The sequence below is a fragment of the Canis lupus genome, chromosome 32 (genome assembly GCF_011100685.1).
Source record: "Canis lupus familiaris isolate Mischka breed German Shepherd chromosome 32, alternate assembly UU_Cfam_GSD_1.0, whole genome shotgun sequence".
NCBI classification, from domain to species: domain Eukaryota; kingdom Metazoa; phylum Chordata; class Mammalia; order Carnivora; family Canidae; genus Canis; species Canis lupus.
This window is the reverse complement of record NC_049253.1, coordinates 1,542,059-1,561,041: the sequence shown is the minus strand read 5'-3', so window position 1 is coordinate 1,561,041 and position 18,983 is coordinate 1,542,059. Positions and strand designations below refer to the sequence as shown.

Sequence of the window (18,983 nt, the reverse complement as noted above, 5' to 3'; positions counted from 1 at the left end):
AGAGGTCCAGGGATATTACTGGCCTGAGACTTCTTTTGTGCTTGCAGTCTAACTTGGGTAGTCCCAGATCATATTCAAACCTCAAATCTGTGTTGAAGATGGACACAATGTTAGTTTTAGCCCAGATTAAGCCAGGCATGCTTCTTTTGTGTCTCCAAGTGGATTTCTTCTGTCCCCCAACCCCTATCTGAATTTCATTGATGGCATAACTCTTTAAAGTTTTCAGCCTTACTTGGAGAGCCATAACCCATGTCTGGGTTGGATGGGCATTAAACCCACTTCATGATATAGATCTGCACATATTCCCAGGTCTGACATAATATCAGTTCATGCTTACTGATTTGATTTTTAATTAACTTTATTTTGGCCTCTGTAAAGTTCTCTTTCTTAAAAGTTTAAACACACATTAAAGCACATTTGCTTTATTTTATAAATATTTATACATTATATATGTTATAGTATTTATATTTAAGTATTATATCAGTACTTTATAGTTTTAATCTTCATCATTCATAATTATAAAACCCAAACAAAACAAAACCTGCTGGGTGAGGGATATTTTATCTCTAATGCTTCTAGATAGCCCAATTGATCCACTAAGAATGGATTCGAGACCTTTTACTATTAAGATTCAAAAAGAGAACTAAGAGGAATATATATACCTGCCTTGAAACTAGACAGGTCTAGGCTCAAATCCAGCTTATACCATTCGGCAAGAATAGAACTCCTAAGCCTTAACTCCTCATGCAACAGGAGGCCAGAAATAATCACCCTCCACAGAGCTGTTAGGAAATCCAAGTGAAGAAGGCATGGAAAATGTTGCCCTTAGATTGGTAGCAAAGGATGTTAATATAAAGAAGACTATTACTGAGAGGAGTCTTGGCTAAAGGAAAGCATCTAATAAAACCACACTTTTCCAGCCAATATGGCCACAGGCTAGCTTGCCTAGTCTCTTAAACCATTGGGCCATTCTCTCTGCCTAAATAAAATTCTCCTAATAACCACACAATACTCACACCGACTTGTTCATTCTTCCTTTTATTTTTACAAAGCATAGCAAAATGAGTAAACAACTGACAGGTGAAGAGTTTGCACAACAGACCACCCTGACCATCTCTTGATTTTATGGGGATCATAGGTGGGAATGTGTTCCTTTAAAGTGATTTTTTAATAGAAGAGTCATCTGAAATGGTTCTCATAGTGGAGGAGAGGAACGACAAGAAATCAACATTCACAATTATTTAAAATGACTTAAAAGCTAAACATAATATACACAGCAACTCCTTTATCCTAGTACAAAAATAGTGCCAGAAACTATATATTTGTTCAAATATATTGAAAAAGGTATAAGAATACAAATAGATATTAACAGTGACTAGTGATGATTCATAAGGTTTTCTAAAACTGTAATAGAAATTTATATTTTCAACTATTTACACTGCTTTCAACGACATTTTTTAAGACATGTTTACACAGGCTTTTGAGAAACATACGGAAGGGTGAAGTGAGCTTTAATACTTTCTTCCTTGCTCCGTGTAGTGGAGCAGAAGGTGTCCAAAACTGTGCACAATTTAGCAATCTAAAAGAACTCTTAGTAATATCTACCTGGCTAACCTATGGGAAAAAACTCTATAGCGTAGAATACATGACTCCTTACGTAAGGTGTTCTTTAAGCTATCAACAGGTTAAATGATTCATATTTGTAAGAAAACAGGCTATTCACTGGCGGATTCTAGTAAGTTCCAGTAAAGAAGGTCCTTGGGGGTGGTGGTAGGTAGAAGGTCCTTGGAAAACTGTATAATACATATGTTGTAGATGAAAATGAAAGTGATATCATGTACCCTATATTTTCTTGTTCAATTTGTAAGATCAGAAGTTGGTAAGCCTCTTACTCAGCACTTTTTGCAGACTGGGTTCCTTGAGGTCACAGCTCTGTCTCGGGCTGAGCACAGTGCCTGACATGTCACAAGGACTCCATAAAGGGTGGACTGTCACATGTCTGATACTAACTAATTAAATTTTACCACTTTATTTCAACTACAGTTGTTCACAGGAGAGGACAGCAAATACACCTTTTCCTCCTCTCATCTTAAAATCACTCTTGTAAACAGAACAGCACTGCTTGTGATGATCTATAAAGCATTGAGTAAAATCTGGTGAAAAACACAGAAAAATCAAAAATCCAATTGGAGTACGTCTAACATTTGTGCTCTATGTTAAAAATAAAGGCACTTTACCGCTAGGAAAGACTACTATATCTGTGACCAGTTCCTCCCAGAACCCAATATTTCCATACACTTTATCTCAGTACTCCTATCTAAGGAAACTATTCTCAACTAAGAAATCAGTGGTGACAACATCACTTTCCAGAGTTTGCACCTTGAAGGCAAGTTATTCAAAATCTCACACTCACTAGTGATCTGCATGAGAAACCAAATAAATGTAACTGTCTTTTTTTTTCTTTCAGTCTTTGAAACATAGGAAGTGACATGTGGGATTAGATACCATGCTCTATAGCCCAATATCCCACATGTGACAGTGGTCTCCAGGGCCCATTAGGGCTTACACAGTGGCTGCCTTCTGTGACATCCTTGAAGACAAAGGCTTTGCCCACACATTAACTCCTTTAATAGCACTTGTTCAGGCACACAGAGGTTAAGTGACTTACACAAGTTTACACAGGACTGCAACTGACAAGGGCCAATCCTGTGAAAAATATAAGGCCGGGCAACTTTACAGACATCTTTTAACAACTCAGTAAAATAGTGGGCACTTTTTGGGCTGAAAATTGAAATTGAAATGGTATGTCATTCAGCTATACCCATGACAACTTTAATCTAGAAAAAGAATAACTTCTTACTAGCTATGGGTAATATAAATACAGAGTGGGGAAGGGAGGACTATAAATATATTTTTTCCAACTTGGGAAGATACTGGAAAAAAATATTCACATAAGAGCAAAAGCTCTCATTTGTGCCCATGTACGAGATAATCTAGATATGGAATTATTTTCCTAAAAATTAAAAATTATTTGAACCAACTAACTGGTCCTAAAGAAGTACTCTTTTTCTGTAAAAACTAAAACTTCTAACAATAGAGCAGACACAGCACTAACCAACTTCTTTTAATTGCTAAATTAGTAAAGTAAAATAAACCACTATGTAAAGTTAAACCAAACAATTCCAATCTATGTACATCTTCTCGCTTGTGAAAATGACACACATACAAAACCTCCATATATCTCAGTGACATATTAGATGGGTCTAAACAAACTATTAAGTATATGATTACAGATTTTAGCATAACTGCTAAATCACAATGCGTATGATAAAAAGGTTACTAAGGACTGCTCTTCTTTCAACAATTTTTCTACACTAAGGAATTATGTATGCATGCATAGTTGTATACCAGTATATGCTATTTTAGTGACAGCCTGTGTAACTTACACACCAGTGCCACCAAGAGGCAACTTTGTAGATCTCACCTATATGACATCAAATAAAAATTGAATAACATCCTGAAAACACAAGTATTACGACAATTACACATATAGCAACAAACAGTTGGTAACTTCCTAGACTAGCCTTTACCAGTAATAAAGTAATGGCAATACAATTTATTTTGCTTTTTTTTTCTTTACCTGAATAGTAAGAATAAAGTCACATTATTTAAGATACACACTCAGAATTTTAAAAAACTTGATGGATATGTTGAATTTTAGGCAGTTTAGAAAAAAACACCAATATGGATGGGAAAAATATGTTTGGTAAAAGTTCTTTGAGGGTGCTGCACCATGTCCCCAAGAAATTCTCCACCCAATTTAGTGACTGAAACTCAGAAACATTTTTTTTGGCATGGGTGGTTAACAAATCACACAAACAGCTCTCTTCCTACTTTCCCTGAGTCCAAACATTAGCATATATTTGGAATAGATTTTCCTTTCCTGAACCAGTTGCTAGATTCACTATCTACTTCTCCAATAATGAATAAATTGGTATTTAGGGTACACACGATCAATGGGAATCCACTCAAACAGGCTCAAATCTAAGACAATGTTAGCATTTTCTATATGTGCTAAAATTAAAATCTATGAGAAGTAAGTATCAACAACTATATGGCTCAGGGTAAGCATTTAGTATACACACCCAAACTTCCGTGATACTGAGCTGACCAGTCCTATGAACTGAAAAAAGGGCAGTTTCTCAATTGCAAACTCAGTACTCTTACGTTTAATTCAGGGCTAAGCCTTCTTACCTTCCTGCTCTCTCACTTTAATTTTTGACCCCAATAGCAGGATAGTCCTTTGCTGTTTATACAGTTAAAACTATTCTCTATACTTGCTCTGACAAAGAAAAATGATGATTCATTTTACCTTTTATCTGCAGTCGTATCTCACCTCAAGTCAATGCTCCAATTATCATATTTTCCTCAGTTTTCTGTTGAGACCTAAACTGTTCACTCATAAACTATGGCTTGTAAGAAAAAGGATAAGGAAGTTATTTTAAAAAGGAAGTTCAATATTCAAAACACGGACTCTCAGAGAGGCTTCCAACAGAATATTTCTCTTCACTGAGACAGATACAGCCATTCCATTTCCGGATCACACCCCCATCCCTCCCTCATAAAGCCAGGGACCATGAAGTCCATGAAATCATTGTCTTCTAAGGCTTCCCCTGCTTTCCATCAGGCAGTGTATACTGAAATGACTTACGGTTAGTCTCTGGATAGATGTAAGTACTGAAATGAAAGAGTTCTCCCCTTCCTGCTCTCAAACAAAAACAGCAAATTGATTAAACAATACCTTTTCTTTACAGTACTGCCTTAGAGTACTTTCCAATTGTTGCAGAGTTTTGACTTTTTTTTGTTAAGGTAATACAACTGTTGACAAATACTATCCTTTCCCTGTAAAATCCACTAAGCCAGCACTTTTCTCTAACTATGATGGTTTTAAATGTCACAGAATACATTCAATTTGCTCCTAGACTATTTTTGAGAATGAAAAGATTCCAAACATTCTTTAGAAGATTGGTAATTCAGAAAACACAAAACCAATTATTTAAAATCCCCAAGCAAAAAACAAAAAAGCAAACCCCCAAAACCCAAAAAACAAAACAACAAAAACCTACCTCAGTGCAAGAACTTAACTTGCACTTTGCAGTACACAAAGTATCACAGAGCTCTCATCTGTGTGCTAAGAGTGGGTGGTGCCAATAATCTCAGATCAGTGGCATAAAACAAATATACAGAAAATATGTAATAGTCCCCTAAAAACGTTTCATGCTGTGCTCTTAAAAGTTGTGCAAAAATAAAAATACAGCAGTGGCAAAGTATATACTAAATCTGTACAGTGTATAGCAAAATTAGACATCCTGCAGATACACCATCTGTAAACTTCAACTCCACGTAAATAGGCCACTCAGTTCCGCTTGGCCTGGCTGCTTTCCCCATTAATCAGCGTTTTCTCCTGCTGTTCTGCTAGGGCCTGCCATTTTTGCCTGTTCTTTCTGCAGCCATCCAGCAAAGGGAAGCAGTCCTCTGATACGTGGGTCAGAGCCTAAAGAAGAAAAAAGAAAGCAAACAACTAGAAGGCATCCAGGAAATAAGCCCTCTCCCCAGGCCTATTAGCAAAGAGCCACATCTTACACTCATTTCATGAGCAGGCCCACTGTTGGGGTTTCCACAAGCTGTGTGAACAAACAGGCAGCTCATTTATGACTGATCTCTCCTCATCTATACTGACAAGTGGCATGTGCTGGGATAGAGCATACACATATATTCCAACATAATATTACTCAGTTATGCTTGAGACAGATCTGTATGGAATCTGCTCTGCAGGGAAACAATACATTTTGCTTTTTTTGTAGTACAGATGGCTCTCCCTAAGTGTGAGTGTACTGGGCACTGTTTAGTTTTCATTTTTTTCTATAAAATAGTTCTATACAATGTACTTAAACAGATCTGTATCCAAGATTATAATAAAGATTACTTTATAATTCTGCATGGTATTATTATTTACTAATTATACTGCAATACATATTTAGATATAAAAAAGTTCACTGCAGGAATAGAGAAACTCTGAAAATAACTTTAAATACCCAACGACAGGGTTGGATATATTAGTTCACTATTTTGCAGCCTTTACTTTTTTTTTTAAAGATTTTATTTATTCATGAGAGACACGGAGAGAAAGGCAGAGACATAGGCAGAGGGAGAAGCAAGCTCCCTGCAAGGAGCACAATGTGGGACTAGATATTGGATCCTGGGATCATGTCTTGGGCCAAAGGCACACTGAGCCACCCAGGTGTCTCTAATTTGCAGCCTTTAAAAATATCATAGAAACACATATGGTATGGAAGAATACACATTATGATATATTATGAATTACAAAAAGCAAATTTGTTAAGTGAAAAAAATGAAAATTTCATAAAACATATACACTAATATATTAATAGTAGTTATCTGCATAGTGAAATTATAATTCCGTGATTTTCTGCAAGAATATTATTTCTGTAATAAATAATAGTAAAGGTACGTAACAATATTACATAGAATTTAACAGTAGATTCAAATGAAGTAAATCCTTACACAGATACAAAATGTAGGATAAAACAGTTATGAATTGTGAAATGTCTGGATTAGAAGATTCTAGGGTTTCTTTGAGTCTTGACATTCTATAACCCTATGATAAATGCTGTTTTCCCAAACAGTTAAAACTTAAGATAGTTTCCTATTTAACCTTTAAAAATAAGGATAGTGTCTACTTTCTGTACTTTGGGCTTAAGCATCTAAACTAGCAAACTGGATGTTTTAGGAAGACTATCTCTACCTAAAAAATAAAAATCCCAAGCCAGCAAATGGGAACCTGTACTATTCTTCCAGCTACCTCCTTTACATCATTATAAAAATTTTAACGATATTAAAGCTACACTATACAGGATCCCTGGATGGCTCAGCGGTTTAACGCCGCCTTCAGCCCAGGGCATGATCCTAAAGACCCAGGATCGAGTCCCACGTCGGGCTCCCTGCATGGAGCCTGCTTCTCCCCTGCCTGTGTCTCTGCCTCTCTCTCTCTCTCTCAAATAAATAAATAAATAAATAAATAAATAAATAACTCTTTAAAAAAATAAAGCTACATTATACAATGAGAAAAAGAATGATTTTTTTTCTTTATTTAGTCCTAAACTGAAAAAAAGATGCTAACATAGAGTATGCACAGTATCCCTCCTTAAGGTAACGTAGTTAATTCTTTTTAGTATTCCTACATCAGTTTGCTAGAGTCTAGCACAAAGTACGCACTCAACAGATAGTTCTACATTGATGAATTAAAGTTTTTGAGAAAAATCAAATATAAAATGTGTTCTTTATTCAATGCAAACAGTGTGATCATCAGGAAGGGAAAAGAAAAGAAAAGAAAAGAAAAGAAAAGAAAAGAAAAGAAAAGAAAAGAAAAGAAAAGAAAAGAAAAGAAAAGAAAGAAAAGCCTAGTGTCAATTGCTTCAATTTACTTGAGGTTTTAATTCATAACACAGTCTAAGTTTAGCAAGTCTCGTGTTTTCATATAAATACCTCATATAGTTGCAAGCAGATGGCATCTATGAACCCAACTTGCATACTTGGGATTTTGTTTTTCTTCTCCCTGTTCATTAGATCCTGAAAACACAAACACAGAAACACATACACACACATACACACACAAACACAGAAACACACATACACACACAGATCTGCATTTACTTAAAGAACACAATGCAAGTTGGCTCCAAAAACATGCATCATGGGCAGGGTGAGAAAGGCCAGGTACTTGCCTATCTGTCTCCTTCCTTTGTGGGGAAGTTTCCTACACTCCCTGCCAGCCCTGTGCTCTGGAAGACCCTGATCCTTACTGCCTTGTTCATCCTGGCTGACTTTTCCCACACTACCTTGGAATTGATCTCTTACTAGAGTCAGCCACTGACCCAGAGCTGACCACTGACATATATCTGGAGAACAGCTCTGAATTGTCTATTTATTGATGTAAAATCAAACACCCTCAGTTTTGTGGAAGAAGCCACCGAGGCCACAGCTGATTGCAATTCAATTCATGCAGAGAGCTTTCTGAGTGACGATTATGCAGATGTCCCTCTGTTTATTCCCAGGAGGTCATGGCTGGAGCACCAGATGAGCCCAGCACTGCCATGGGAAGAAATGAGTCTGTCTCAGTACTTGTTTAAAATGAAGCAGATTTCCCATTAGCTGTTATCATCACTCTGCTACCCACCACTTTCTAAAAAGATTCTGAGCTTCTGAATGAGCCTACCATTACATTAGAGGACACTGAGTAATTGTGAAAGACACAGGATGTGCCCAGCTGAGGCTAAAGAGCAGAGTGGATGGAGCTGTACACAGAGGGGGGTCATAACCATGTACCCATTAATATGGGTTCAATAAATGTCCATTTGAATTGAAAAAAAGACTCAAGGCTTCATTTTCAGGAAAAACTCATTCTAAAAGCCAGAAATGGCTTTTTTTTTTTTTTTTTTTTTTTTTGTCTGTGAGATCCATACTCTGTGTATCAAAGACCTTAAAAAAATCTGTGCCCTTTAACATAGCAATTCTGGGAATTTATCCTAACAAGATGATGAAAACTGGCACAGAAACATTAGCAACAGAGAAGTTTATCAAAGTGCTATTGGTCATAGTGAACACTGCAGACATTACAACAGAGGAAGCAGGGGAACTATGACTCCATCTACTTCATGTGATCATTATAAATAATACACACATGGACATCTGTTAGAATGGGAATTAGCTTATGATATTTAAATAGAAAAAACAAATTATAAAAAAGTAGGTACATTATGATGTAAAGAATCTTTTTCTCTTATTTGCTTATGTTTTCTGTAATGAACATGTATAATTCTTTTCATAAGAAAAAATGTTTTAAAAACTAAACTGAAAGAAATTGTGTTCCTCAGTAAAGATCCCATAGAAAATATAAGAAGTCTACACTAAGCAAGTCTATCTGTATAATTCCTACCACCAAGGTCTCATACTTACAGCAGGCTCTATGTTGAGTTCTTTTCTCTCTCTGTCTCCTTGGTCAAAAAATTCAGTTGCTACAAGTTCTGCTATCTGAAATAAATAACCGAATGAGTTTTGGCAATTAAAAGCGTGTAACTGTCAAATAGAGACTTTGAATAAAGATAATAAAGTCTATCAAAGCTAGCTTTCAACCACGTCAGTAAAATGATAATAAAGCAATAATGAGTACTAGAAATTATATTTTGTTTGCTTTTAAATATGTGCCTCATCACAAAGGCTAGAGCTTGTAACTTGTAATTAGGCAGAAAAAAGCAACAGGTTATTTCAACTTCAGCAATCAATGGGGAAGAGGCAGTGTGTGCCCATCTGTACGCATCATCAATGAGATATTGGTTAAGCACCTGTTATACCACGGTGCCGATATAGGTGCATATATGGCACCTGACAGATATGCCTTTTAAGTTTATTTTAATCTACATGTTCCTCCTCTTTTCAAAATCTTTCCCTGTAATTTTTGTTGTTGTTGTTAAATAAACTGAGTTGTGTATCCTGAAGTTCCCCACTATCTGGATTTTGGCAATTGCTTCCCCATGATGTCATTTGATGTTCCTCTGTGCCCTGGATTTCCACACACTAATAAAATCTAGAGGCTGGATTAGATAAATTCTTTTCTTGGACTACTTCATAGGCAGTGCTGTGTACTTCCATCAAGAGCTATATAACGCCTGGCTGCCTCTCTTTTTGTGCTATTAGAGACCATGAGTGATCTTTGTCTAGATCTGCTAATTCAGGGGCTACAAAAAGCTGATATTCAAAGTGATCATTCCTTTATAAAAAGGAATAGTTGAAATATTGAAATACAATAAATACAATAAAAAGAAAGTTCCCACCATCAATTATTTAGTTACCCTAAAGCACAATTCATATAAGGAAAAGAAGGAGAAATGTTGGATTTTTCTACTTTAATTACCATTTGAAAAAAATAACTTTGGGTTCCTAAGCAACTTATCAAGGATAACTAGGGAAGGTTTCATTTTATTTTTACTATTGTTTTGAACTTTTAAATTTAAATATATTTAATGTATTTCAAACCTTAGTGATACTGAGATTGTCCATTTTGACCAGTGAGCTTAATAAGGTGGCTTCTCTGTCTTTTGTCAAAACCCTATGAGTCTTTGATAGCTTCTCTGCTTTCTGATATAATAAGATGTTCCAGGCTCATTTTGTACATTTCCTGCTTTACAGCTGCTATCAGCTATTTCTTTGTTGGAGCCCTTGTTCATTTAAACTGAGGTACTTAGAAACCCCAATATGAGCTCAATCATTACTACCAGGTTAAGTCATTATTCAGAGGACAGAGCCAGGATATACAACAGAAGTTCAAATAACATTTCAATTCAAGTTCAGGACTACAACATTTCCACCCAACCTTATTCACCTTTATCTTTCTACATAAACTGACGATCCTGGCTGTCAACAATACCAATACAATCTTTTATTTGCTTTTATTCCATATAATCTACAACAGTGATTGAATATCTGTACAAAATTACCACTAACACTAAGATTACTGAAAACAGCTTTAAAGGCTTTTTTTTGGTAATTCCTTTTTGTTTTTAGGGTACATTCCACTGTAGATACATGATCAAATTACTGTTTTAATGTCACGTGGAATGAAATAGTTCCTTTTAGTGTGGTTTTGCAACCACAAATCAGGTTTGTCTCATTTTATTTTCAAGGCTTAGGGCTACTTAGAATTCAACTTTACAATTTTATTTTTTTTAAGATTTTATTTATTCATGACAGACACACACACACACACACACACACACACACACACACAGAGGCAGAGACACAGGCAGAGGGAGAAGCAGGCTCCATGCAGGGAGCCCCATGTGGGACTCGATCCTGGGTCTCCAGGATCACACCCCAGGCTGAAGGTGGCGCTAAACCGCTGGGCCACTGGGGCTGCCCTCAACTTTATAATTTTGAAAACGATTTATGTGGTTCCAAAGTTAAATCTACACTAGTACATAGAACTCATTCTGTAAATGTACTATAAATTACTTAATCAGTCCCCTACTGATGAATATTTGGGTTACTTCCAGTCTTTGTCCTTACCAATAGTACAAAAGTGAACAGCCTTGTATAAAGGTCTTTTTATATTTTTTCCACTATATCTTTGGGATAAGATGCCTAGAAGTAATGGTAAATGAATATGTGTATTTATAAACTTCCCAAGAGTTACAGTATTTTGCATTCCTTGTTTTCCCTCAACTTCCCCAACAGAGTAGATCATAAAACCTTTGGATTTTGCCAACTGGACAGTAAGAAATGGTATCTCAATGTTGTTTTTCTGTGTGTGTGTGTGTGTGGGTGTGTTTTAAAAGATTTTATTGGGGCAGCCCCAGTGGCGCAGCGGTTTAGCGCCGCCTTCAGCCCAGGGCCTGATCCTGGAGACCCGGGATTGAGTCCCACGTCGGGCTCCCTGCATGGAGTCTGCTTCTCCCTCTGCCTGTGTCTCTGCCTCTGTCTCTCTCTCTCTCTCTCTCTCTGTGTCTCTCATGAATATATAAATAAAATCCTTTAAAAAAATAAAAGATTTTATTTATATATTCATGAGAGACACAGAGAGAGAGAGGCAGAGAAAGAGGCAGGGGGAGAAGCAAGCTCCATACAGCGATGTGGGACTCCAGGATCAACTGCTGAGCCACCCAGGGTCCCTCAATATTGTTTTTCTTTTAATGAAGTAGAATTTACATACTGTGAGTTGCACAGAACATGAGTTCAGTGTCTTGACAAATGCATATAACCATGTGACAAATACCCCATCCAAGACAGAGAATGCTTCTACCACCCTTAGGACCCTTCTCAGTCAATTCCTGCTCCTTCCTTCCTTCCTTCCTTCCTTCCTTCCTTCCTTCCTTCCTTCCTTCCTTCCTTCCTTCCTTCCTTCCTTCCTTCCCTCACAATCACTATTTCATTTCTTTCACCACAGATTAGTTTTGCCTGGTCTAGAACTCTATATAAATGAAATCACAGGATATATTCTTTTGCTCTGTAGAGTGTTTATGAGAATCCGTGTTGTTGCATATCAACGGCGAGTTTCTTTTTATTGTTGAGCAGGACTCCACTGTATAAGGAATATACTGCAGTATGTTTAGCTATCCTGCTGGTAGATGTTTGAGTTGTTTCTAGTTCATTTTTTTTTTTTAATTTTATTTATTTATGATAGTCACACAGAAAGAGAGAGAGAGGCAAAGACACAGGCATAGGGAGAAGCAGGCTCCATGCACCGGGAGCCCGATGTGGGATTCGATCCCGGGTCCCCAGGATCACGCCCTGGGCCAGAGGCAGGCGCTAAACCGCTGCGCCACCCAGGGATCCCTGTTTCTAGTTCTAATTACAGTAGCCACTCCTCATCCACAGTTTTGCTTTCCATGGTTCCGGTTACCAGAGGTTAATCACGGTCCAGAAGCAGATGATCCTCCATCTGATAGATGTTCAGAAAGTCAACAGTAGCCTAACGAACACTACATCACAACACCTGTATCCTCCACCTTGCTACCTCTCAACTTTATTGTCTCCCATCGTCACGAGGAGAGAGGGTGCAATATAATGAGAGAGAGAGACACCCCACATTCACATAACTTCTATTGCAGTATATTGTTATAATTGTTGTATTTTATTATTATTGTTCATCTCTTACTGTGCCTAATTTATAAATTAAACTTTATCATAGTTACGTATATAATGAAAAAACATAGTATATATAATGGCTCAGTCCTATCTGTGGTTTCAGGCATCCGCTGGAGGTCTTGAACATGTCTGCCACAGATAATCTATTAGGAATAAAGCTGTTATGAGATTCTATACAAGCTTTTTTGTGTCAGTGTAGTTTTATTTGCCTTTTTTCTTATGAATACGGTTCTGAGAACCTTGGCAGATGAGTAAGGCCCATTCACATTCCAACAACTTTTAGTTCAAATTTTTGGCTTATTTTTCTTTAGTGTTGCTGTCATTTTTTCTTCTCTATTTTTACAAGTTTTTTAATATTAGGGGTATTAACTATCTATCAAATATAAGCTGCAAATATTTTTACCATTTTCTCATGGACTTTTACTTTGCTTATAGTGTCTTTTGCCATTGATTCTGCATGTTGAGCCATAGCTAGGAAAGTTTTCTCACTCCTAAGTTATAGAAGAATCCACAGATGTTTTTATTTAGTACTTCTATGGTTTAATTCTCACATTGATCTCTATGCTCCATTTGGAATTTAAGTATGCAAAGTACATCCAATTTTGTCTTGCCATCTGGTTATGGAAGATGGGAAAGTCACCCTAAGATTATTTAGTAAAAAAGTCTCTCTTTTCCCCCAGTTATTTGAAATGCTATCTTTATTATATACTAAATGTTCTATGCAATTCTCAATGCTCTATTGTGTTCCGCTAGCCTGTCCCCAATAACAAACTATTTTAGTTATAGAGGCTTTATAATATTGTTTTTCATGTCTGGACCCCAACTTCACTGCTCTTTTTTGGGGATTTGATTAAGAAGAAAGGATAAATGAAAAAACAAATTATTCTCTCCTCCATTTTCTTCCCTATTTGGAAATGGACATATAGTCCCAATTATTATGGAGCAGGACAGTCTGTAAAGACTACCTTTCCTGAGTGCTTACAGAGTGTCAGCTTTGGCACGTAAAGGGGACATTTCATTTTTAAAACTTTTTTTTAAAAGATTTTATTTATTTACTCATGAGAGACACACACACAGAGAGAGAGAGAGAGAGAGAGGCAGAGACACAGGCAGAAGGAGAAGCAGGCTCCATGCAGGGAGCCTGACGTGGGACTCGATCCTGGGACTCCAGGATCATGCCCTGGACTGAAGGTGGCACTAGACCGCTGAGCCACTCGGGCTTCCTGGAGGGTACATTTCTGATCTCGTTTTCTCAGCATGTGAGATGAACCTGTCACTGGGCTCCATGACTATGCACCACAGAGCCCTGACCAGCAGCGGGCTGTCAACAGTCTTGGGTAGTGCATTTAGGATTAACAGCACAGTTTCAAAAACCAAAACACAATATACACATCACTGTATGTACAGCTATCCCTTTTGTGAGCCGAGGCCCTTTACTGCCTCTGCAAAATGTTAGGACAGTTACTTATTTAGAGAGAAAGATATATGTCTAGCCTCCTAGCCATAGGCCCTGATCACATCCCTCCTGATACCTTATATCAACATTTCCTATATTTATGAGCCCCAAGAAATGCTTAAGTTCTACTCGTTAATGCCTACTTGGAGCTGAGGTATAGCTGGCTAGGCTAACTATAAAGAAGAAGAAAAATAATTTGCTTCTCCTATTTTTCAGGGTTATTAAAAAAATGTGCTAAAAAGATTCCTAAGTGAGGCAGAAGTAGTACTGGGATTAAAAGACTATCAACAGCTAGGTTTTTGCTGTGTTAATATAGATGTTCTCTTTCTTAATATAGCTTATATTAGTAAATGTTAAGGAATCTTCTAAAAAAGAAAACCTGTTTATGTCCAATTATCTGCTTTTAATGCTACTTAAAGATCAGATAAAAAAAATTCCACAAATACTTTAGAAGCCACTTTTAGGAAAACAGACTTTTCTTACTTTGGCTTTTTTTTAAAAATTTTTATTTATTTATGATAGTCACACATACAGAGAGAGAGAGAGAGAGGCAGAGACATAGGCAGAGGGAGAAGCAGGCTCCATGCAGGGAGCCTGATGTGGGACTCAATCCCGGGTCTCCAGGATCGCGCCCTGAGCCAAAGGCGCCTGCTAAACTGCTGCGCCACCCAGGGATCCCTTACTTTGACCTTTTAATCCCTACTTTTACTGTCACCAAGCAACATACCCGTTGTTGAATAGGCCACGGTTTTGTAATGGCAGACAGGTCACAAGCTGTCATCAGCATCGCTCTGTTAAGGCAAAAAGAAGCCCAATGCTATGATTAACTTTTTATGCAAATATATATTCTCAGTAAATAGTTACAGGTAAAAAGGTTAAATTAAAGCCTCCTAAACTCTGAAGATGTCAGTTTATAAAGACTAAAGAAACAGAAACAATTTATATGGAAGTGTGGCTGACTCAGTGATAGCAGAATGTCAACTCTTTTGGTTGCCCATTGAACTGGAATTGCCCTAAAATTGCCTCATTTAGCTCCAGATTGGCACAAGGAGAGAAATTATTAACCTCTGGGCAAAAACTTGCCTCCTGTTACTATTTTTTTTCACCTTGGTAGTCCATTCTCAGTGAAGTAAGATGAAAACACACTGACTACTAATAATTAGCCACTGAAGGATAACATCAGATATCCTACTGATAAAAGTCCTAGGGGAGCAAGAATTATGGTGGGTCATCCTTTTTTTTTAATGTTTTATTTGAATTCAATTTACCAACATAGAATAACACCCAGTGCTCATCCCATCAAGTGCCCTCCTTAGTGTCTGTCACCCAGTTACCCCATGCCCCCACCCACCTCCCCTTTGGTAACCCTTTGTTTCCCAGAGTTAGGAGTCTCTTATGGTTTGTCTTTAATGGTGGGGTCATCCTAATGCTGACCTCAGCACATGTGAGAAGCTCTGGCTTCCAAACAGTTCTGCCATTTCCCTTCAAGAGGGAAATGAGAGGATAGTGCTGTTTCATCTTTCTGTTGAGAGAAGTGGAAACCATGCTGGGCTGTAGAGTCAATGACAAGGTGCTCTAGAGCTCAACAGCATAATTGTATGAAAATGGTTCTGTCCTTCGTGCAATGTTTTCCTATGTTGGACCCAGATGTCTGTTTGTAATAATTTATCTAAAGGAACAGGTGGAAAGGCCATCACCGTAGTATAGAAACACTTGTGGTGAAGGACTGTATCCCTTGTCCCTGCAGGGAAACCCAACCTAAAAAAAAAAAAAAAACAAAAACGTCCTTCTTAACTACGTTAGGCAAAAAGAAGAGTGGTTTTCTGCTGCTACCCTAGCTCTTCCACCACCTCTCCTGGAGAAGTGAGTGCAACAAAGATACTTTTAATCATGTTTAAACCCATTTTCATGAAGGATTTCAGTGCTTGCCAGTATAAACCACTTGCCCCAAAGAAGGCTATGCATCCACAGAGGCTTCACTAAGATCTGAAAAATGAGGGGATCCCTGGCTCAGTGGTTTAGCTCCTGCCTTTGGCCCAAGTCGTGGTCCTGGAGACCCGGGATTGAGTCCCACATCAGGCTCCCTGCATGGAGCCTGCTTCTCCCTCTGCCTGTGTCTCTGCCTCTCTCTCTCTCTCTCTCTCTCTCTGTGTGTCTCTCATGAATAAATAAATAAATAAAATCTTAAAAAAAAAAAAGATCTGAAAAATGAGTGCACACAGGGACACTGACAACTCCAACCGCACTTCTCCACTCGAGGTCCCTCGGGTAGGAGGGAGCAGCAGGGACCTGTGCAGACTTGGAACTGCAGTTCGTTTCTTTTTTTGTTATTGGGATAAACTGTTCACTAACTATAGTAGCAGGTCTATACTTTTTCTTTTCTTTTTTTTCTTTTTTGTTTTTTAAAAGACTTTTATTTTTAAGGAATCTCTACACCCAACATGGGGCTCGGACTCCTAGCCCTGAGATCAGGAGTCATGCTCTACCAAGTGAGCCAGCCAGGTGCCCCTTAAAAGTTTATACTTTTCTAAGCACTGTGATGAAAAACATTTTGAGGCTATGAAGTTAAGCAAGATTACAGAACAGCCGGGCATTTGAGTATTGTCTCCTTAAAATCTGCATCTTCATTTGCATGCTAAATGGTATCATTCCGTTTAAAGAAATGCTAATTTCAGGGGCATCTGAGTGGCTCAGTTGGTTAAGAGGTTAAGCATCTGCCTTTGGCTCTGGTCTTTTTTTTAATTTTATTTATTTACTTACTTATTTTTTTTGGCTCAGGTCTTGATCCCAAGGTGCTAGGATGGAGCCCCACATTGGGCTCCCTGCTCAGTGGGGAGCCTGCTTCTTCCCCCTCTGCCCCTTCCCCCAGCTCAAATAAATAAATAAAATCTTTATTTTCTCTCTCTCTCTCTCTCAAATAAATACAATCTTTAAAATTGTAATAGCACTCCTTGGAATTCTATGTCATTCTTCTATTATTGACCACTTGTTCTTTGTTATCAATCCAATTCTTGCCAAGGCAAAGGTACCAGTGAATGCTAACAGCAAAGGGGTGGTGTCTACAGCTGGAAGGGAGGGACAGGTGTACAGGGGAGTTAAATGGAAATCCTGCCTATCTGACTGTGCTACGCTACTATCACTCAAGAGAGGGAAACCCTTCACAACCATCCTCTTGCTCCCACAATCTTTGGGGTGCTATTTGCAGCTGTTCCATTCCAAAGAATCAGGAATATGAGCAAGGGGACCTTATAGCTTTGTATCAATATTCAACCGCCTTTTAAAGGTCCTTCTAGGACAAAGTGATTTATTCACTTGCATTTGCAAATCCATTTCCTTTCAAATAAATATTCATATTCAGCCCTTTATATAACACTAGAGAATTCTGACAGCCTCCAAGATCATCACCCTGTGACAAATAACTGCAGTAAAATCTGATAATAGTAAAATTAATTGGGTAGCAAAACTTCAGCTTTAAGGACAGTAAACCTACTTACAAAAACAACTCTTTTTGATGAGGATCTTCCAAGTTGAATTGATTTTTTCTTATAAGTTCAAAAAATTCTCCTCGTCTCCTTGAAAATAAAGAAAAATATTTGGTAGTTATGATGAGTCCCCAGGCTCTTGTTTCTTTGGTTGACAGACTCACAGAGTAAATTTTTTGGAAAAAGATCTCTAATGGTTTTTTCCTCTCTTAAAATCCAATATAGAAATCATTTAAGGAACTAAAAATCTCTCACTTTCCTCTCTTCTTTCATTTTCTTTGGGTAAAACAATAAACTTCATCTAGTTTTTAGCTATGAATCACAAATAATAATAGTAATTTCAATTCTTAAACATGATTTTAAGAAAATGAAACAACAGGAGTTAAAAATTTGATGCCAAGAATGACTTAAGAAATTTTAAGTGTATGGCATAATCAGATTTATATGGCTTCAGTTTAATTTCATTTATCTTATATATTATGGTATAGGGTAAAAACTTTATGTTCATAATAATTATTTTATGTCAGTATAAAATGGTAAAGGCTTTTTGAAGCAAATTGACTTTGGGTGTACACTAATATTCACTAGTGTACATACAGTGTGCAGTGAATACCTCCTATGCGCCCAGCACTGTTAAGAATCTTGGGAAGTTATTAAGACACGAGTCCTTTTCAAAATCTAGTCGGATGGGCAGCCCGGGTGGCTCAGTGGTTTAGCGCCGCCTTCAGCCCAGGAAGTGATTCTGAAGAGCCGGGATCGAGTCCCACATCAAGCTCCCTGCATGGAGCCTGCTTCTCCCTCTGCCTGTGTCTCTGCCTCTTTCTGTGTCTCTCATGAATAAATAAATAAAATCTTTAAAAATATATAAAATAAAATCTAGTAGGAGACACAAAACAAATGTAGAAAAACTTATCTAATAAAATTGACTCAAAAAAAAATTGACTATGTGATCTGAGTACCAAAAATGAAAAAATACATTTTGTAAGGGTTCAGAGGTGAGACCTGAGTGGCCTGGAAAGGCTGGAAGTCTTTGTGGTTACAGGTATTTTTAAATTCTTAGTAACTTGATAATCTTTATTCTGCAATCATTTTAAATAAACTAAGGTTTGCCGCTTTTTCTTTTATCCTAATTAACTTTAAAGTGCTCCAAAATCCAACGATGCGGACACTTTTAGATGCAGTTATTTTTAGATGTATAATAGTGAATATCTGGTATGTGTTTTTGTGTGTCTATTCTATTTGTTTTTACTTCTCCTAAGAGTGGTTGAAGCCATGGATGTGACTCTCTGTGCAGAGGGAGAGAGGGCTGCGCTTCAGGGAAATCC

General features: G+C 37.5%; 1 protein-coding gene across 1 annotated transcript in view; it reads right to left on the bottom strand.

Annotated features, from left to right (window-relative positions):
* Nucleotides 1-3,805: 3,805 nt before the first annotated feature.
* PDE5A (phosphodiesterase 5A) overlaps nucleotides 3,806-18,983 on the bottom strand; it is a 129,934-nt gene continuing 114,756 nt past the window's right edge. Inside the window, 5 exon segments of the mRNA NM_001003188.1 lie at nucleotides 3,806-5,554; nucleotides 7,567-7,650; nucleotides 9,037-9,111; nucleotides 14,904-14,967; nucleotides 17,671-17,748. Of these exon segments, the coding sequence (NP_001003188.1) occupies nucleotides 5,417-5,554; nucleotides 7,567-7,650; nucleotides 9,037-9,111; nucleotides 14,904-14,967; nucleotides 17,671-17,748 (439 nt within the window). The 3' untranslated portion in view covers nucleotides 3,806-5,416.